Source organism: Cuculus canorus, chromosome 3, assembly GCF_017976375.1.
Source record: "Cuculus canorus isolate bCucCan1 chromosome 3, bCucCan1.pri, whole genome shotgun sequence".
NCBI classification, from domain to species: Eukaryota; Metazoa; Chordata; class Aves; order Cuculiformes; family Cuculidae; genus Cuculus; species Cuculus canorus.
The window spans coordinates 30,880,226-30,902,563 of NC_071403.1; the positions used below are offsets into that span (position 1 = coordinate 30,880,226).

At 44.1% G+C, this 22,338-nt stretch overlaps 1 protein-coding gene across 3 annotated transcripts in view; it reads left to right on the forward strand.

The window, feature by feature from the left end:
* SOBP (sine oculis binding protein homolog) overlaps window positions 1–20,821 on the forward strand; it is a 122,709-nt gene extending 101,888 nt beyond the window's left edge. For all 3 annotated transcript variants that reach the window (XM_054061596.1, XM_054061595.1, XM_054061597.1), the window contains 2 exons: window positions 927–2,881; window positions 19,556–20,821. In XM_054061596.1, coding sequence (XP_053917571.1) covers window positions 927–2,879 — 1,953 coding nt within the window. In that variant the 3' untranslated portion in view covers window positions 2,880–2,881; window positions 19,556–20,821. The remainder of the gene's footprint in view (window positions 1–926; window positions 2,882–19,555) is intronic.
* Window positions 20,822–22,338: the final 1,517 nt, after the last annotated feature.

Consider the following 22,338-nt stretch of genomic DNA (forward strand, 5'->3'; position numbering starts at 1 on the left):
ACTTTGGTGTCTAGTGGTTTACAACTGGGAAAACCTTTCACAGCTTAATTAGTTCTGCAGCCGTACTTTAAAAAAAAATCACTGTGCCTCCACCACACCAATAGTAACATGGGCAAGGATTAAATGGAAAGCAGAGAAACAAAACAAAGATGAGCCTGCAATGCAAACTTTTTGCTGTAGTATTTGATAAGTAGCTAAATAGGCCCTTGCTTGCCAAGACGTTTTACTCAAAGTGACTTGTACACAAGAGCAGGCAAAACGCTCAGAAAGTAATTCCAGCTTGCCGAAACGTCACAAATTGGGACTATTCAAACCTTACACAAATGTCTTTACTATCTCCGAGTTTCTCCTTGGAATGAAGGGCTAAGGATGGATGATGCTTTTTGCTTTGTGTTGCCTTTTTAAAATATCACACCCTTTCCAACTTACTGTTTGATACCCTTAATAGAACACTAAATGTTACTGTGTGCTGTAGCTTAGCAGAAATGATTTGCATTCATTTCCAGCAACTTTCTGAGTCCTTTTCCAGTTATCATACTGCTTGTGTCATATGGCATCTCAGACAGTACAGGTGTGCTTAGATTACCACTGAGGAATAATAGCCATAATCATACGCATTTTGTATACTTACGTATGTGCGTTAAAACAGTTTACGCCAGCTGAATATTCTTCTCTGTGGTATGGGCTTAAGATATACAATGTACTATAAAAGGTAGAATTGAGATCATGAGAGCCAGAAAAGGAAGTGGTATTCAATTCACCAATATTTTGGAGCAAAAAAAGTGTATAGTTTTCACATATGTAACTATTTTTTTTCTGCTAGAAAAATAATGTATTTAGAAAGCAACTGAAAAATTACTTTTAAATAACACTATGAAGAGAAGATTGCTTTTCTTACCTGATTTGATTTTATTACTGTGTTGTAGGTATGTGACTGGTGTAAGCACATAAGACACACAAAAGAGTATCTGGATTTTGGGGACGGGGAAAGAAGGCTTCAATTCTGCAGTGCAAAATGTCTCAATCAGTACAAAATGGACATTTTCTACAAAGAGACACAGGCCAATCTTCCAGCTGGACTGTGCAGTACATTACATCCTCCAGTTGAAAATAAAGCAGAAGGCACTGGGGTGCAGCTGCTGACTCCAGATTCTTGGAATATACCGCTAGCAGATGCTCGGAGAAAAGCCCCATCCCCAGCGTCTGCAGCTGGCCAAATTCAAGGTCCTGGACCATCAGCGTCTACCACTGCCTCTCCGTCTGACACTGGCAACTGCTCTGCCACTAAAATCCCCACGCCAGTTCCTAAACCTATTCCCATCAGTGAGAATCCAAATATTCCACCAGTTTCTGTCCAGCCACCTGCTAGCATTGTGCCTCCAATTGGTGTCCCACCTCGCAGTCCTCCCATGGTGATGACAAACCGTGGGCCAGTTCCTCTGCCCATTTTCATGGAACAGCAAATTATGCAGCAAATCCGTCCACCATTTATTCGTGGGCCGCCTCACCATGCCTCAAATCCTAACAGCCCTCTGTCAAATCCAATGATTCCTGGAATCGGTCCGCCACCAGGTGGTCCCAGAAATATGGGTCCCACCTCTAGTCCCATGCACAGGCCAATGCTTTCCCCTCATATCCACCCCCCTACAACACCTACCATGCCTGGGAATCCTCCAGGCTTGTTGCCGCCTCCTCCTCCTGGAGCTCCTTTGCCCAGTCTTCCCTTTCCCCCTGTCAGCATGATGCCAAATGGTCCTATGCCTATGCCACAGATGATGAACTTCGGATTGCCATCCCTTGCCCCGCTGGTGCCACCCCCAACTCTACTAGTGCCATATCCTGTCATTGTCCCTTTGCCTGTCCCTATCCCCATTCCCATCCCCATCCCTCACATCAACGACTCCAAACCCCCCAATGGCTTCTCCAGCAACGGTGAAAGCTTCATTCCAAGTACCTCCAGCGAGACGCCTGGGGCAAAGCCAACCAATAGCTCTTCATCCCCTCGAGAGTCAAAGCAAGGATCTTCTAAATCCTCTGACTCATCACCGAGCTGCTCAGGCCAGTCCCTAAATCAAGCTCAAGTGCTTCAGGAGCACAGTAAAAATGAAGTTGTTGACTTGACTGTCAGACCTAGTAGTCCAGTGAACAGTAAATTTGGTTTCCCCACTGTGCTACAGGGTCCACAGGACGGTGTGATAGACCTAACAGTAGGCCACCGGTCTAGGCTGCACAATGTTATCCACAGGGCTTTACATGCCCAAGTGAAAGTTGAGCGTGAACCTAACAGTGTTGTAAATTTGGCTTTTGGTAGCTCAGACAAAAGGAACTGCAGTGACTGCAGGGACAACTGCAGTCCAGTTGACTCAAAAACTTTACCATGCAGTGATGGAGCTCACTGCTGTCCTGTCTCCTTGGCCTCCGGCACGCTGGGACTGGAAGCTGGTGCAGCAGTGTGCAATGTCATTGTGAATGGCACAAAGAGCACGGAGGGTTCCAAGAACCCGGAGCCGCCCCAGGAGCCAAAAAAGCCCCAGCCCCTGGAGGAGCTGGCGGTGAGCGAGCTGGAGTCTGTTAAGGAGAACAACTGCGCATCAAACTGCCACCTCGAGGGAGATGCTGGCAAGAAGACTGGGGAAGAGCCGCTTGCTGGGGGAGACAAACAGGACCCGAACCTTAACAATCCAGCAGATGAGGACCATGCGTATGCTTTGCGAATGCTGCCCAAGACAGGTTGTGTGATCCAGCCTGTGCCAAAACCAGCAGAAAAGACTGCAATCTCACCGTGCATTATCTCAACACCAATACTCAGCACAGGGCCAGAGGATCTGGAGCCACCATTGAAAAGGAGGTGTCTCCGAATTCGAAATCAGAATAAGTAAAGGTTTGTGTGATCACTATTGCCTTCTGTGTGAGTAGAATAAGTATTTTCCAATATGAGGTCAAACTCGCGTGGATGTGGCCTTTGTGAAACAAAAATATACAGGTTCCTATTTATCAGCACTTTCAGAAAACTATTGGTGTTTATGTTTTAATAGTGTTCTTTGTGTTGTATTGCATCTGCACTTGTCAGTACTCCATCCATCAACAGCATCATTACATTTTTGCTCACAGAACATTTTGTGATGATGCTGGCTATGAAGTTATTGTGCTGTGTGTGTCAAAGTCAGTGGTTTTCTGCCTGGGACATGGTTTAGGTCTGGGCCATTAATCTGCTTACTTATTCCAGCTGAGTTATGCAGCAACTCAAGCCTTCATGATGATGATTGAAATCGCCCTACAGCATAGCACAGAGCAGGACGACCCAGCTGCTTCCTGCTAGTTCAGATCCAATTGACTTACCAAGTAGTCCTCTCCAAGCACCTTACTTTGGTCTGACTCCAGACTGCACCCCGGCTTTCAGCTGGGCTGTTGTCTAGAGAGTGAACCCGCTCTCCCTGAGCTTTCCTTCCTTGGGTATTGATGCTTAGGGACTGCCCGCTGTTTGGTGCCTGTCTGCTGAAGCTTATCTCAGCACAACTTGTGCCATGGGGCTTTACACTTTACCTGAGGTAGGTGCCTTTGGTGCAAGTCTCCCACTTTAGAAAAGCAGCTGAGGTTTCAGCGTGCCCTGTAGTTGCTGTGTGTGTGTGGTTCCTGCAAAAGCAAAAGCAGAGATATGGGTAAGATTACCAACAACTGTGGCTTGTCCAAGGACAGTGCTCCAGAGGCAGAACTCTCCTGCCCTTCATTCCCTGTTCCCAGCCTACCAAATCTCTCTGATAAAATAGCACCTTTAAAAAGCTGTTAATTTAATGTATGTCTGTTGCTTCAAACCTGTGAGCAAGAAACAAATGTAATTGCATTTGTTTAGATTCACAAGCGTGGAGAACTTCTTTCTGGAAAAGGGAAAATGGTGGGTGTTGCAAGAAATCTGTTCAGCAGTAAAATACTGCCGGTTTGCTGGATGTGGCTTGGTGACATGCCAGATTTCATTACAATCCATGGAATATTCTGTAGCCTCCAGTAAATCCCTGTCCCTGATAGCACAAATAGTGACTGCAGCAGTGCAATACAAATATTGCCTCGAAGGGCTTGGCATCTACAACCGCAAAGAGCAGTGCACACTGTGGAATCTGGGCCATTGCAATATCTCCTTGCTCCATCAGGCTAACTGCACCATCAAAGATACCGCAGTATAGTCAAGACTCCCTTTTTATTTGTTAATACAGCATTGCAAGTTCTGGCTGCAGTGCCAGAGAAGTTTCTTCCCTTGCTCACAAACAGTATTTATTTACTTTTTTTTTGGTGGAACAGAACCATTGTTCTTTGCTCTCAGCATGTGCTGTCACATTCAAGAGATATATTTGTAAGAGCAGAGGATGACTATAACTTGCTTAGACTAATAACCAATATATACAATAATTCATTAGTCAAATGAATCTTTAAAATCTTCACACACTCCTAGGCCCTGCTAGGGGGGAACCCCCTACCTACCCCTGAGGTATAGATGGACTATATGTCCCTCTCAGCAGCAAGACCTTTATGGCAAACCCCAGTGTGCCACCTTTGGAGCTTGAAAGATTGTCTCTTCGTAAGAGTATGTGTGCTTTTACCTAGGAGCGGTGATCTAATCTAAGGAGAGTGACACTATTTGACTATATCCCTTTTATTTAATTATAGGAGAGCCATGGCTAACCCCTCCTTTCCCACCTTGCTCAAAATCCCTGTAAATGTGGTTTGTTTCAAGTCAGCGCTAAGAGATTTGCACATTTGTGTGCTCACTGCAGTCAAAGACAGGCTGGTAGCATCTATTTATGCTTGCCTGGACCATCCAGGCTGCAGTAATGCCACCTCTCTGAGGTCCCAATCCCAAGGAGGGTTTAGCATCATCTAGAGCCAGAGCCTTAAAGCTCAGAGAGGGTTCTGGCTTCGCTGAGTTGTGTGGTTTTGCTTGTTGACACAGTTATACATTATATGTATCACTTTACAGATGGTATTTTACAGAGAAAATGGGCAAACTGAACAAGCTGCATTGAAGAGACGAGGAGGATGCTTTATCACTTGGTTATTGTCCTCAGCCCTTTGTATTCTCTAAATCTCAGTAACTGTCACTGTGGTTATACTCAGGAATAACCATTTTCCCATTCATCAAGAACTTTATATATTCCTTTCTCTCAGTGTAAGGGTTGTCTTACAGGAAAGTTTTCAGGTTGCCAGGCAAGATTAATCTGATCTAATACAGACATCTGGAATGAAGACACAGCTGAGCTAATTGTCCAAATGCTCTTAAAAATCAACATAGAGAAGCAGGCACTTCAAAGAGAGCTGAGCTCAGCCTGAAGATGACAACTAAGACAGCTCAGATGAGTTGTACCCTAGAAGTGCCTAATTCTCCTGCCATGGACGAAACTTAGGGTGACTGGCACAGACACAGATGTCCCCATAGATACTGGACAAAGTCCAGCCTAGGTGTTTGCCATGCTTCTAGTGTTTGTGTGATAGCATAGCATGGCATGTTGGTAGTTTTTGGTCAATCTGTGTTTGTCCCCTCCTTTCTCCACAAAATGAACAGAGATGTGAGGCCAGGATCCATGTGTGCTTCAAGGGAAAGAGGATACTCAAAATACTCTGCAGAAATAAACAGCATGATAATCATCTCATCCTAGTGGGTACCTCAGTGAAATGTGTGTGTCTTTTGAACCTCTCAAGGCATGCACAAGTGCTTTGTGCTGCTCTGATGACTGATTTGAGGCAAGGACTCTGATTTCATGCAGAGCCCTCTTTTCACTAGTGCTGGTTACAGCCAGTCCAGGGGAGCAAGGGGGCTGCTTATATTTCTGGCTTCTCAGCAGTCTGTCTGTGAAGACTGTGCAGGACTCAGAGCCTGCCCACATCTGTCCAGGGGGGACAAGCAGGGGCTGCAGAGCATCGGTGCAATCTCTTGCACTGCAGCCCTGACCTCAGCCATGCCCTTGAGTTCCTCCTGACCAAACCTTGGGAAGGACAAAGGTAGAATCCTGCTCCTTCAGCAGTATGGTTGTGGGGAGGATCCCTCATGAAAGACTCCCAACCTCATGGAAGTTCTAATATTGTATAAAGAGGGTAGGAGCTGCACTAATAATTGTGTTGACTTGGGCCATTGGAGGTTTGTATTGATTGCACTGGCCATGCTAACTCAGGAGAAGAAAAAGTCCAGAGAACTGTCTTTTTCTGTCTTACTCCCTACCTACCTTAACTGGAAAATTTGAGCATATTACCCTAATGTGCAGCTTTTCCTGGATTTTATCTCCCATCAAATTCCATGAAAAGAAGAAAATTAGCCAAGTATTTTTACGCTGGAGTTCTGGACAGACAGATTGAATTCATGTAATAGCAACATGTATTCTCTAAAAAGGAATTAATGCAAGCATGACCTTTTCAGGCAAGTCACCGAACTCTGGATTATTTAATGCACTGATTACTTGATTATTGGAAGTGCTAATCAGGAACATCATCCTTAATGCTAAAGTTTAGTCTCTTCATCAGGATGTGGACTGTCAAGCTGTTCTAGCTTGATGCAATTTGAAGAACCAGCAAAAGACGTTGCAGTGCCAAAGTCCTACTATGATAAAGGAACGAAGCTAAGAAGAATATTCTGTTGAGTGGGTTTTTTTCAAGTTTGAGCAATGAGAGTTTCTAAAATTAGTAGTGTTAGTGTTGCCTGCCTACGTGCTTTTGTGTCCAGGCAGGATCAGTTTTAACCCTTCGCTTTTGGTGTCAAGGTTTCCTAAAGCAAACAAATGAAAACAGGAAGGTCTGCTTGGATTTAACATGATAGTTATGGTTAACTAAATTAGGAAATTAAGTGACACATGCTAAATGCACAACTAGCTTCTCTGTGTGTGTTCGTGTGTGCGTTGACTAAGCCTGATTTGGGGGCAGAGGCTTAAGAAAAGGAAGGAGTTTTTCTGCTGTTGCCAGCAGAATTTCTCCCAGAAGTAATAGAAATAGTGGGAATATGGCCACCTACAGAGCCAACCCGTACACCCTGGGGTAAATATCTGCTGAGTTATAGGCCTAAACCTCCAGCTGTTTACTCCATACATTGTAGTTGTGAAAAAAATTCAACATGCGGAATGCTCCAGTTCAGAGCAGAAGTAATACAGAATCATAGAATGGTTTGAGTTGAAAGCGACCTTAAAGCCCATCCAGTTCTAACCCCTCTGCCGTGGGCAGGGACACCTAGCACCAGACCAGGCTACTCAAGGCCCCATCCAGCCTGCCCTTTAACACTTCCAGGGAGGAGGCATTCACAACTTCCCTGGGCAACCTGTGCCAATGTTTCACCACCCTCATCATGAAGAATTTCTTCATTACATCTAGTGTAAATCTTCCCCTCTCCAATTTAAAGCCACCTGCCCCCGTTCTATCACTACTTGCCCTTGTAAAAAGTCCCTGCCTGGCTTTCTGGTACATGCCCTTCAGGTACTGGAAGGCCACTCTAAGGTCTCCCCAGAGTCTTCTCCAGGCTGAACAGCCCAACTCTCTCAGCCTGTCCTCATAGTAGAGGTGCTCTAGCCCTCTGATCATCTTCATGGCCCTTCTCTGGACCCATTCCAACAGTTCATTTCCTTCTTATATTGAGGATTCCAGAACTGGACACAGTATTCAAGGTGGGGGGTCTCACAAGAGGGGAATAAAGGGGCAGAATCACCTCCCTTTACCTGCTGGACATGCTTCTTTTGATGCAGCCCAGGATATGGTTGGCCTTCTGGGTTGCGATCATTGCTGGCTCAGATTGAGCTTCTCATCAATGAGTGCCCCCAAGTCCTTCTCCGCAGGATTGCTCTCAATCACATCATCCCCCATCCTGTATTGAAACCGTGGATTGCCCCGACCCAGGTGTAGGACCTTGCACTTGGCCTTGTTGAACCTCATGAGGCTCACCCCGCTATGAGCTGCCCTAGCCATAATGGTCCATCATTAGATTTCCTGCTCTGTTCAGGACTCCTGAGGCAAGGGACATAGCTATTAACCTCCCTTTCTGCCTTTAGAGATTTTATCACACTCCTGCCACTGTAGCATCTATCTACCAGCATCTTACCCTGACCTGCATATTGTGATCAGGACAGAATTTGACTTTAAAGATATACCGGCAAACAGATTTTCAATATTTAAACACATTTTTATGCTAGTCATCTTCGTTGACACAGTAATATAGACTAGAGTCTTAGCTAATTTTAACCGGATATAGTTCCACTGGTGCTAAACTGATTTAAATTAGCAGAGTAGTTGGACTCATACAGTTAACACCTACTCTCCTGGTTCAGAAGTTTTCCCTCACTTGGCTTCTTATGAGCCTACAGAAATGTTCCATTTATCCAAAGGGGGAGAGGAGAAACTGTTAACACCACAAAGGCTTAAACACATTTGCTTGGAACTGAAGCTTTGCCCTTGAGAGCTGCCTGGCTCTAGCAGTATGATCTTACATTTCAAAATTACCTGTGTAGCTTCTGAGATACATTAAATCAGAAAAAGGATTTCCTGGGAAAAACAAAAAAAAAAAAAAAAGAAAAAGAAAAAAGAAAGAAAAAGCAAAGTTCTCAAAATGGTTAAGTATAAAATGACACACCTCCAGGGTAGCTCTCAGCTCCCACATCTTGCTACCAGGGTGCGGGAACGCTAACTTCCATCTCAGTGGCAATAAATAGCAGACTCGTGGTATACTGTTGTAAGTTGCTACACACTTGGAATCGAAAGAACAAGTTCTGATTTCTAATGAGTTTCTGCTTTTCTATAAATCCTCCTAGGACATATGTTTCAAATAGGAAATCCAGTTCTTGAACACAGTTTGGAAAATAGTTACACCTGGTCTGATTTGCAAAAGTGAGCGTCTAGGGCTGTTGACAAACAAAACACACAGCCTGAACTTTAGGCAGCAAAAAATGCCACAGCTCGATTGACAGACCCACAGAAATCTGCAGAGTCTGCGACTCCTGGAGACTGTAGCCTACCTGGCAGCTCCTAGGGCATAGGACTGCTGACATCAGAGATGATCTCAGTGCTTACTTGCCCTATTAGTTTTAATTGTCTTCTGAAATAAAGATTTTTTTTGAACTGAAACAAACATCTAATCTGTACCATTCCCTAAGCTGGTACAACCCACATTCATATCGAAACAACGAGTTACTCGTAATTCTTTGCCAGGCTTTAAAGACTGACCAGGCGCGTTCATACACATAGGGCCTAATGCTCCTCTTATTTCAGCTGGTGCAAAACAGATTTGACTGCATTCAAAAGTTTTAAATGTGAAACAGGCATGAGGGAGACTCTAGCTCTCCATCACTCTGTTCTTGTGCTGTCAAGCAACCAAAGCCAGTGGCAAGGAAAGTTTATGGTGAAAATAAGTACAACTCATGATTAAATACAGAGTCCTTAACAACAAAGACCACAATAAAAAAGACAGGCACCCTTGTAAAAACTTCATCCGAAACAACAATTGCCTTTACATTCAGAGGCCGCCTCCTGGACAGTATATGTCTGATTGCTACTGAAATCTGATAAGCAGTGATGCACCTAATAGCCTTTGTGGAGCTTGATGCTGAAACAATCACCGCCAACTTCAGCCTGAAGCTGTGAGCTCTGAACAACGATGGGGAGCTTATAACCCATTTCTCAGTATTAAGAGTAACACCTGAAAGTGAGTCAGAAAGGAGAACACTCTTGAGGACCATGGTTGCATAAAACTTGGACATAATCAAGCAGTGAGCAATAGATATAAAGATAAAACTAAATTCTTGTTTAAAAAGCAGTGGGAGATTCAAGCAAAGCAGAAGCAGAGCTGTTTGAGCAAGAAATCAGGAGGAAATCAGAGTGTGGCAAGCAATCCTTTCTGAAGCACTTTTTGTTTCCTGATTACCTGCTGAGTCTCTCCTGTCTATTTTTAGGTCCCATAGAACAAAACTGGCAAGTTAAGCACATTCCTGGGTGCCTCCATCAGTTGAGACCTCATGGCTGAGGCCTACTAATCATTACCTTATTTACACTTAGTTTGTTAATGAGCTGCATTTCATTCCCGGGACCAGAGGCTGTGTTTGGAAGCGTGTGTGATCATCCCGTGAGAGCCATGAATCGAAGTAACCTCTGACATTCTGCAGAGCCCTCAACTATTCAAATTCAACATTTGCTTCTACTGTGAAAATTATAGCTAATTAAATATCTTGGCTTGATCCTATGCAGTACTGTGTGCACTCAGTGCTTGGTGCCTCTAATGCAAGTTGAAGGTCCTCGGTACGTTACAGTCTGAGGTCCTGCCTCCAACTCATTTGCGTGGCTTTACTTCCCTGGACACGATTTTTGTATTTGAAAAGAATGGTATTCTTGTACAACATGTGTCTCAATTTGTAATGATATCCTCCCTGCAGCTGCCTTGCTTTTCCAAGTGTTTCTGAAATATTACTGTCTTAAATTCGAGCCAACCTACAGTAACAAGTTATCTAGAGGCAAAGAGGTGAACTGCATTTGTTGAGAGGATGCCCCCACTCCCTACTGCACTCCATCTTCCAGTCCTGGTTTTGGACTGTCAGATTGTGTAATGTAATCATCTTCTATAGAAGCAAATATTAAATAAATAAATAAATAAATAAATAAGTAGAGGTTTTAGGGGTTGGATAGTACAGAATGAAATAACTATCGAGTTCCGACCTCGGTGGAAAGATCTGCATCACATTGTTGGCTGATTTATATTGAAACCTATGGTTAGAGCAATTTTCAGATATTTATTTTGAGCCCACGTGGTTAAATGTAAAACTTTATGTTGCCTGCTTATGCTCCGAATATTTATAAGCTTTCATGAACCACTTGTGCTGCTACTTCTAAGTTTCATATCCAAGGAGTGGGGGGAACACTTTCCCACAGGAATTCTCCAACTGACAAATGCTTGAACACTAATATAAAAGAAAAGATACATGATGAGGTCACTGAAAATTTGAATTCTGACCCCACCTTTAGAAGATAGCTAAAACACCAATTCTGCTTTAATTGAAGGAGTTACCAGTTATTGCTGAAATACTTATCTTGGTGGTAAAAACATTGTTTCCATTTTCTTGGGGTGGGAGGGGAGGTGGAAAATACAGAAAATCACAATGGCTTCATCCAACACAGGCTGCTCAGTGGCCAGCAGCGGTAGGGATAAGGGAGATGCCCTGAGATGCCCTAAGATGCCTGGCACTGCACCAAGGTCTATGCCAGGCCTCACCTGCTTGTTCCTTATGTGTTCTGGATGGGCTTTTCCTCTGCCTTCCCCTACAGTATAATCTACCTGTTGTTTTGGCCACCTGAGCATACCCCTTGCTTTTGAATGAGTCTGCACCTGCTCTTGCTTATGTTGAAAGGAACCAAGATGAGGGCTGTGAAAACCAGGGAGAAACCCCATGAGGATGGTGGCAGACATGCAGACCTGAATGGTGATGGATGGAGGGGTTTGTGGGAAAATGTTCATTGCTTCATGATATGGGATGCTAAAACTTTTCCCTAAAAAGATATGATGCTGTTTCTGCAAAAAAAGTATTGCTGCTATTTTTATTATTGTTATTGTTATTATTTGGTTTGTTTGGTCGGGGTTGTTTTGTGGCACACAATAGTGTTTCAGATGATAAAAAGGGCCCAGGTATAATCCAGGCAAGGAGGAGGACTCTTACAGGGAGGTGTGGGCTGTTGCTTGGCAAGACCCCCATCCTCACTATTTGTCCTCCTCCATACTGCTACCCACAGTTAATCTGCCTTTTTCTGGCTATTTAGCTGTGTTTTCTGGAGATCGGTTTGGGTAAGAAAATTGAGAAGCACCTCAGAATAGCCAAAAGCCTAGTGGTTTGGGCCCACAGGAGGCTGCTGAAATTCAAGTTGAAGTTTCTATTCTGATTCAGACAAAATCAAAGGCTTAAAGAAGGGTTATCACATCACAGTGGTTGCCTGTTTTTACGAAAGGAGAGTAGAAGCTGTCTGGATTGGGTTTTCCCTCTGGTTTATTATTTATGTTTTCTTTTTGTTATTTGTTATTTTTTTGCCAAAAAAAATACTTGCAAAGTTTCAGCTTTGTCCCAGCACAGAATGGGAGAATTAGTTGAAAATATAGCTGGTTTTATTAAAAGGAAAATCCTATCTTCTGACACATCTGCACGTGAAGCATCAGTAGGACGAAGCAAACTGTTTACAGGTCTGTCAAATATACTGGTGCTGCACTAACTGGAGAGACATGGGCTGCCTTGTTGTTGTGGAGATATACCCGGTTACTCAAGTGTAAAGCAGGATCTGGTCCAGGCAGGCTCTGTTGTCTGCTGTGGAGGACATGGCTGGAGGCAATGGGTGCTACAGCTGTGAGCAGAATCATAGTCATTAAGGTTGGAAAAGACCTCTAAGATCATCAAGTCCAACCGTCAGCCCAGCACTACCATGCCTACTAAATCATGTCCCAAAGTGCCACATCTACATACTTTTTGTACATCTTCAGGGATGGACCCTCCAGCACTTCCCTGGGCAGCCAGTTCCAATGCTTTACCACTCTTTCAGTAAAGAAATTTTTTCTAATATCCAATCTAAACCTCCCCTGGTGCAACTTGAGGCCATTTCCTCTCGTCTTATCACTTGTTGCCTGGGAGAAGAAACTAGCACCCACCTTGCTACAACCACTTTTCAGGTAGTTGTAGAAAGCATTAAGAAGTCTAGAACTGTGATGGCATTTTCCTCTTTGCATGATTTGCATCCATACCTGGAAATGCCCCAAAATTTAAACCAGAGACTCTCTATCAGTGAAAGCTTGGAGAAAGATGGTGTGGTGGAGCTGGGCAGGAGGGCCTGGTTGACATTGCTTTTGTCTTTAGTTTAGATTGAAAGTGAAGGAGAGTTTCATGAACTTGCTGAACAATTGTTCTGTAACAGGTTAAAACATGAGAAACTTCTTTGAAATGTCAAAAAATTACATGAAGAGATATTTTGAGGTGTTCTGGGGAGATTGCTACTTTGAAAACCAGAAAATGGTATACATGGGTATCATCATGGGTATCACGGTTTAGCCCCACCCCAGCCAGGTCAGCAGCTAAATGTGCGCAGTTCTGGTCCCAATCCCCTCCCCACCTAGAGAAAGGGAAGTGAGAAAGAGGCTTGTGGTTTGGAAACAACAATTTAAAACAGCTTTAATGAAACAATAATAATTAAAAGGAAAATAAAATTATTAAGAAAATATTAAAATATATACAAATATATAAAATTGTACCCCCCGATGACTAGATATTACTACTGATGCTGCTGAGCAGGTAGGGGGAAAGGTCCTGAGCAGAACTCAGCAGCAGATAGGAGCTGGACTCAGGAATGGGATTCAGGAACACACAGATCTGGGATCAGGAGGCAGAAGGGCAGACAAGGTCTGTATTAGACTGGCCATTGAAGAAGAGAGCTTGATCCTTGTGATCCCCCAGTTCTGTACTGAATGTGATATATATAGAATGGGATATTCTGCTGTCAGTTTTAGGTCACCTGTCCTGTCCTCTCCTCCTGCAGGTGTGACCCTTTTTCGCCGCTTTGACTTGCAGCATTTCACCAACTTGAAAGTAACCTTAGTTTCCATAAAAATAAATATAAGCCATGGCCTTGCCCCATACTTTGCCATATACCAATGCCCCATTACTTTGGTGATAATCATAAATTTTAAGCATTGTCACTTCCAGAGACAGACGTCTGAAAAACATGTAGTTAACTTTCAGAAAATGAAGTTACTTACAGGATGCTTAGCTGAAAAGTTAGAAAATTTATTCTGCTTTAGCTCACATCAGAACTGTGGGGATGGAAGAATGGCAGTGGCAGAGAAACCTGACAGCAGCACCAATGCTGAAATCTGGGGAACTGAGCACAGATGTTCATCTTAGCCTACCAAGACTGGTCTCCTCTGCCTCCTTACGTGCCTAGTGGATAGAGAGGCTCTTCCCAGGTGTGTTTTGGAGTATCTAATGCAGAGCCTGCTCTGGAGCACCCCTGGCAAGGAGAATGAGGACCCTGGTCCCCCTGGGTTAAAGCTCATGAGCCCCCACATCTCCTCTCCCTGGACCACAAGGAGAGGAAAGGAGAAAGCAATGTCATTCAGTGGGGAGCTGCTTTCACAAAAAGCTTGACAGTGGTGGGAACGTGAGGAAATGTAAATTCAAAATGCTGTGGCATGGGTTCCTGGTGGCAGCTGTTTTGCCCAGGGATATCCAAACCTGAAATGGGGAAGAAGTGCCGTGTTCCCTGCGTCTGTGCAGAGTAAGTTGTATGGCAAGGTTGCATCGCTGCTTTGGGTATGGGGGAGAGCTTACAGCAGCCCAGGTCTCTCTTCCCAAGGATTCCTAATTCCCTGAATTTAGGGAATCCTATTTTCATTGACTGTGAAGGAGAGCTGCATGCTTACCCAGGCCAAGACTGTACTCCTGTTTTGTGGTGAGCATGTTCTTTATGGAAGTGTATAGTGGAGGGAAGAAACTACTTTTCCCTTTGCCTTATGATTTTCTCCTACTGTAGAGCCTGAGGCTGGAACAAAACAATCAAGAGCAGATTCTGCTGCTAGATAGCTGGGTTTTGAACAATTGTCACCAAATTTGGATGGGGTAGAGGGCTTCATTTCTGTCTCATTTCTCTTCATTGAACTGGCTGCCTGGTAAATGCAGGAGTGTGGACCCTGCATCTTCTTGGTGATTCTCGGGATCTCTTCCACAGTGATGATTCCATTGCTCCCTCTTTTTATGAGGAGATTTTCCTTTGGGCCATGCAGGAGGATGAAGGAGAGCCTGTATTTCCTCTGTTTCCTTGCCACATAACAAGGGCATCGTGACATACATCCCTGTTCCTAACTTCACTAGCTAGTTTCAGGGTTCAATTTAACATACATTGAGTGAGTTAGTGAGAGATGGTACTAAATATACCAGCAAGGGGCCAAACATAGATCTAAACTGGTGAAATTTCCCCAAATACTTTTCTAGGAATAGTTGCAGAGAAGCAGGAGTCAGCACACAACAGGCCTTCTGCTTTCCAGTTCATGTTTCTCCCTCAAAGTCCTTCCCTGACTGCCAGGCAACTGGATATGGTTGCAGGCATGGCCTCTGGTGCATCCCTGCAACAATTCAGTCACAGAGTTGGGGGTGACTAAGCTGTCCCTAACACTTTTTCTGCCTAGGAATAAAAGGACAAAAAAATCCCAAGCCACTACCCCAGTGCATTCCTTAACATCACAATGTCTGCTCAAATTACAGTTCACATTTCAGTAGGCAGGAGAGCTGGAGTTGGGTATCTGACCAAAAGCTGTCAAGAATCCATAGGTTACCAGACCAGAGCAGAAGGAAAACACCACCCTCCAAACCAAGGGTTGGTGCTTAAGGACCCTCCTTGTTATCCTGTTTGTGCTAAAGGCCTCTCCTGAGTCTTGTGATGTGGCATCCCTTCAGTTAGCTCATGGAAAGATAAATCATGAAGTATTTTAATGAAGAAGCTTGAACTGCTTTAAGCATTGCTAAAAAAAAATAAAAGATATATATATGAAAAAAATTACAGAACTGTTACCAATAACAGATGATTCCAGAGTGTTTCCAGGGCTGAGCTTGCTCCCATGCTGACTTTAGCTGCTCTTGCGGTTTATCTTCAGAGCATTTTCCCTGGGAAAATAATTGCCAGTGCCTTTACTCTAGGGCCATGCATGTCCCAGATGAACTAGGGCTCTTTTAGCACATCAGCATTCATTGTCCGGGTGAATTAAGTGCTGTGCTAAATGATGGAAAAACTCTGCCATGCCAGCCCACATCAACCGTTGCTTCAAGCCTTCCCCACCCAGTCTCTAATTTTTTTCTGAATTATATGATGTGAATCTGGAGACAGAAATGTTGAATGGAGCAGAGAATGAGGAGGAAGCAACCATGGAAAATACTATGTGTGTCTGCGTGCATGCGTGTGTCCAAAGCCATGACAATGAGAGTGACAACAAGAGTGACAATGACAATGAAATGGCTCTGCTGAGCAGGTAGGACATGACCAGGGAGGGGACTGGGTAGAAGTAACTATTTCTGGTGCCTACCACTTCCAGCAGGAGTGTGCTGCCACTGTGGCAACACTCGACTTGTGGGCCAGCTCTGGGAGCTTGGATATGGGGGAGTAGGAGAAGGAAATGCCACCACAGCTGAGCTACTGAGCAAAGGGGGAGGGGGAGCAAAGTAAGGAGCACTTCTATCAGTCGTCTCTACCAAGCAGGGCCAAACTTTCCACCACGCCAGTATCAGGGACTGCACGGGACAAAGGGCTGTAGGTCTGCAGCAGGACCTGGAAAGAGCTGGCCAGCTGCAGAAAGGGAGGAGAGAAGCTTGCTGGGAAGGCTTTGCTCTAGTTAACAAACTGTCCTGCCATACTCTTAACTCTGTTTTGTTTTGAGCAAGGATTTAAATCCTCATGTAAAACGAAGGTGTAAAACGAAGATGAAGCTCTGCCTTGGTGCAGCCTTTGACATAGCTCCCCATTGCTCAGGTTATGACTAAAAGCCACAGAACGCAGTAGTGCAGCTCTCACCTACTGTTCAGATGAGCACTGCCTCGGGATCTGAGCCCACATCAGTAAGCTTCCAAGTTTTCTGCTTGAGCTAAGTCATCACCCAGTTGAATTATTTTCTTTACCACCAGCACCCCCACCCCCACATTGACAGCAAGGCAGAAACGAGCCTTTGTACTTGTTCTCTTTCTGTCATCTTTTCCATGCTGCCTCCTGGGGTTGGAACTATAGCCCGCCTCTTTCTTCTAGGGGGTCTTCCATCCCAGGATCCACCCAGCCCCACTTACCTTTGGAAAACAGGCAAAATCCAGTGAGCTCAACTCAGTGCAACTCACATAGGCTCAACTCCATGGCTTTATGCTTATGAAAATTCTTCTTTTGTGGCTGATGTATTTTTTTTTTTTTATCTGACCAGCGATACTTGATGTGCGTTGAGGGGAAGTTCAGCTGGGGTGAAGAGCATATGCCACACTCCTAAAAAGTAATCTGGTTTTGGGGGGAGGTATAAATAGCTGACTTTATTGTGCTGGTCGTGCACACTGGTGTTGGCACGAGGTGCATAACATCTAACTGTGAAGTGATGATGACTAGTGTGTTCCCGTTTCTTCATCAAATTTTGCATGCTATGCCTGATATGTATTTTTATTCTGTCACCTGATCGCTTCAGAGATGCATTCATCAAATGCAATGACTGCCATATGAGCCCATCAACGGGGAAGATCCTTCTCTCCAATTGGCAGACTCTGTTACACTGAGTCTATCTGCAGCAGGGGAAAATAGACAGGATTTAACAAAGCTAACTGACTGCTCCAGGCAGAAAGCATTGAGGTAGTGAACTTCTTTATGCTTTCCCTCCCAAGTCACTTATCAGCCTTTGCGATGCCGTGCCATTTGAGATTGATTAGTGAGGGATGGAAATTTGTTTCCCTTAATGTATGGAAAAAGAGGAGCAGGCAAAATACCTGAAGTGCAGAGTGAAGTTTCATACAGACATTACAGATTTTATTTTCTTTGCTTCCTTTTTCAGTTAATTGCAGGGCAAGATTTCAAGCCAAAAAGTGATAGAAAGCAGTCATATACTTTATGAATACTCAGTGGGTAGATAAATCACACTTCTCAGTCTAGTTCTTGTCCACAGCTCTCTGTACACGTGAAGCTTGTCCTGCTGGGCACATTGCCTGAAAACCCAATGTTACTCCTTAACCTAGATCTAGGTCTTGTGCTCTAGGGGTTGATGCTGGCCAACATATTCAATGTGCCTTCCAGTCTCTGCTTTGAGAAGGGTGGAGATGTGATAGGGGAATATGAGTACAGTGACAAGAGGGACCACAAAGGAGCATGAAGGGGAGATTTTGGAGCAAACTGAGAAGAAAAATGTGACCCAGCACCAAAATTAAGGCTGATAAATACTTCAGAGTTTCAGTTTGAATCTCTAGGGGACAGCAGATCCCATTGAAAGAGACAGTCCAAAGCATGCTGTGTGGAGAGAGAAGACAGTCTACATGGTCAACTGACAAAGGATGCAGAAGCACATGAGGCCATGGTGTGTCACACTGTAGCCCCTAGATAAACTAAGGCATCAGGAGCTTGTAACCACTGCCGTGTTGTTAGTTGCATTAGACTGATGAGAAAGTGATTTGGGTTTTCAGAAACATGATTCCAAAAATTTTCATGACCTTGGCCATCATCAGTTGCAAAGCTCATCTTATTTCAGAGGAGCTATCATGCAGTTTTCTGAAGGTGTCAAATCAATAAAGCTGCGTTTGCTTCAGTATTGTTCACCCAGTCAAAGCACCAGTGAGCTCCAATAGGGGATCGTCTGAATAATTCCTGTGGGATGCATCCATTTTGTGTCCTAAAAAATGAGAAAAGAAAGAAAATCCAACCAGTCAGTACATCTAGTCAGATTACAGGAGAAAAATGGACCTGGAAATGAGGAACAGGACAGAAGAAGGGAACAACTAGAAAGTTAAATTCTTTACCTAACTCTGTGATCTGCTCTAGCAAGATCTGGAGGGTTTTGTTCTCATCTCACATATGGTCCATAGAAATGTATGTGTTCAGCTCTGAAAATATCAAATTTTGGTAGCAGTTTACCTTGGTGAGTGTCATACATAGTTCTGTTTTGAGTCCTAAAATGCCTTTATTGGAATTCTGCTTGTCATGCTATGCAAGTGTCAGTCACCACGCTCTGCTGGTTGTAAACCCCCTGGTGCTGTAGCTACTGTGGTGTTGGTACAAGACTGTTGGCTGCAGACCATCCAAAGAGAGGACCAAGGAGGTTGAGGGGACCTCCAGCCTGACTTCCCTCATTGCAGCTCAGTTTTGCTATCTTGACCATACTGGTCTCCTTTGTACGACAATGGATTCAGGGGAAGGCCAAGAGGGGCATCTTCAATATATACGCATAGCATGGGTAGTACCTACAGAGTTATCTCTGTTAGTGGGAGATGTGTATTTACATGAGAGTGGAGCTGTCTCCGGGTGCTGTCCCAGTTTCTCTGTGAGACCTATCAGCTCTGTGGAGCTGCACACCAACCAGTGCAGTGACGTGTCTCTGGGGAGCCCTGGCATGCACCATGTTCTCCATCCTACACCCATCGCTGGTGCTGCGGGGTCCTGGTCCAAATACTTCTGCTTCTCTGACTCCTCTGTGCCGTGCAAAGAGTGGTGAATGCCATCTCTGTAAAGGACACTCAGATCAAGGAGTGAAGGGTACTGTATTATTGCAAAGTATCATTACTCACCCATGCCCTTGTAGGATGAAAGGCACTCTACGAAACCCAGAGAATGCGCTATTATTGTATCAGTCTCCAGCTTTTTATCACAGGCATTCCTCAATCTTCCTTTCCAATGACCTCAGAGGCTGCATGTCCCGATGGCCCTTGCGGCACAAGGGGCAGCCGAGGCCAAGGGGGTGGGCTTGTCTCTCTGCCTGGCTGCCTGCCCAGCATAAGGCTGCATGGAAGCTCAGGCTGTGCCCAGCCCATTTGCAATGTTTCCTGCCACTTGCCCTGATCACCTCTCCTTGTCTGCTTTGCAGGAATGCTCACCGACAGGGTACCTTGCATGGAGAAAGGGAGCAGAGCAAACCATGTCACTCCATCGAATGACACCAGCTGGTCCGCTCACCACCCCCTCTGGCTAAAAGTCCAGCAAAGAACACAGCTTCCTGTCATGAAGCCCCTCCGAGGAAGCCTCGGTCCCACGGATGCCTTTGACCCAGAAGACAGCACATCATGGACTCACACAGTGTGCTCAGCATTCCTGCTACCACCCCTCTTCTCCTCCAAGGAACGCTTTTTTCCTCTTGGTTTCTTGCTGGGGGGTATTTTTCACCCTGGTTTCAAAAACCACACGGACCAACATAGGTACTTTTCCCTCTCTGATTTCAAAGTTCAGATATTTGAGACTGGACAATGAGATGGATTTTTGATTTTTAAATTTTTATTTTTCTTTTGAAAAACTGCTGTGGTTTTGCTGCTACACTAAGAATCATGATTTGCATTGTATGGTTTTTGGACCTATTCAAGTTTTGATGGGGGAAAGGGGTAATACTGGAGTAGCAACGCTTCAGAGTCATCTCTGTCCTACCCACGATGCACTTTTAAATGAAGAGTTAGAATATTTTATTGGCTAATATACTTTCCTTGTTATTTTTACAAAGGCCACCTTTATCCTTTCTAATGCCATATTTTCAGTGTTACACTTTTATGGCTTTTAATTTTTGATTTGACAGATGTAAGAAGCAGCATGAATAGTTTATACTGTGGTTTTTCAGAGACTGAATGCCAAGAGAACTCAGTAAATGTTTATTCTTCTCAGCTTTCTCTTTAAATTCCCCTAAATAGCGCCCCATTTGGGAACAGAGCAAGAGTGTTGAACTAAAGACCAAAATTCCCTCAAGGTGTAAAATAATCTGAGGGGAATATTTGCTGGGCGTCATGAAAGACTTGGATGAAATTTCAACCCTGATGGTTTTCAGTGATCCAGGAAGGCAGTGAGACAATCTCTCCATATGCATAGCTCTTTCATGATAATTAGAATGGTATGGACAAACCAATGAAAACAAGGGTAAAGTGAGAAAGATCCCCCATGATTCTGTTTCACTGTTTGCTTTCTCCTGTCATGGTTAAGAGAAATGTGCAATTCGATCCTCAATCAGTGGGTGGAGGATAACAGGGTAGAATTTACTTGTGTGCACTTGTACAGTTGTAGCCAAGAGTCCAAAAGTACACTAGAGCATGTTATACTGGCACTGAATTGGTAAGAGAGTCGTGGAGTATCCCATTCTGATAAATACAAAAGAAAAAAAAAAAAAAGAAAAGAAAAGTAAAAAAAAACAAAAAAAAACAACAAAAACCCACAAAACCCCCACAAAAAAATAAAAAAAACAATCAAAAAAACTTTAAAAAAATTCAGATCACCTTGTGATTCAGTGTAACTGTTTACTAACTCGAATAAAGCAATTGTTCACTCTTGAGTGTTCAGAGTACACCTTTTCTATAAGGCTGCTGCAGGGAAGTGAGGATCAGTTTGCAGGAGCGGTGTCTCTGGCAGTGGCAATGGTGTTGGGAGCAGGAGAAACACAGTCAGCTGAACCAGAGCCTTGTAGTGATGGTGCACTATGAGCACTATGTATATACTGTATTTCTATATTTTCCTTTGTACAGATTCACTTACGTCAAGCTACTGTTTTACAGGTGCTCCTTATTTATTAGAGCTGTGAAAGCTTGGAAAACACACCGGGCGAGTAAGCTCGCTTTTTAAAAAAATGATTTAAAAAAAAAAACACAAAAAAGATTGGGGGGGGGGGCAGAAATCCAGCAACTCCTGAGTCTAGGGAGAGAGCTCAAAGAGGTACTGATTAAACATCTTCAAGACAGCAAGAATCTGCAGCACCCTAAGTGTGCTCTGTTTTCCTTTTGGGCTTGCAACGCTTTTCTCTCTCCCTGACTGGTGTCAGATTTATTAAAACAAAATAAATCTCCAAGAAAAAAAAATGCACTTAAATGTGCTGTTGTTTTTTTATTTTTTTTATTTTTTTTCCTTTTTGTGCATGTGGTGATTCATTCCTCTACCTGCCTGGTCACAGATCAAACAAAACTGAGTCTGAAGTCTCAGAAAAAATGTGTGTAAATGTTCTCGAAGGCTGCATCTGTGTCCCTTCCATTTTCGCGCCTCCCTCATCACCTCGCAGTTTCTGGAGTTTTTAAGGCTTGGGGGGAAGAAACCCCACAGAAAGAACAGTGCAGAATTAGGTCCTGATCTTAGAGAATAGCCCTGGATGGAAGCACTGGCTGCAGCTTCATTCATTTCAAGGGGATCTGTGCAAGCACAGTTTGGGGCTGCATACAGAGCCAGTTCTGCCTGCCTTTCATAAGAATAGGGTTTTTCTATGCATGACCACCTCCCTCCCCCCCCCATCAAAATTAAGCCCAGATTATGCACCAAACTCTTCCCAAATGGCCCCAAAACTCTGCAACAGCTACATATATGCAGACCCTGAGTGATCTCGCACAATAACGTTTGCTTCCCAGCTCTCAGCCGGCACAGGCAATGCCACTGATGTACGGGTTTGAAATGTCCAGTGAGCTCTGTAACTATTTGACTGATTTCATTAACCAGCCATGTAAGGCAAACAACAACAGCATAAGCATGCCTGCTTGGAAGGGCACGTAGAGCAAAGCTTGTCTCCCTAGTAAACAGCTTGCTGCATCTCTATTTATTCATCTGATCTTGGCTGTAAAATGAAGGCCGTGTGTATTGATTTTGCTTTTGTCAGCGGTCCAGAATTGTTAGCACACATTTTCACTCTTCTGAAAA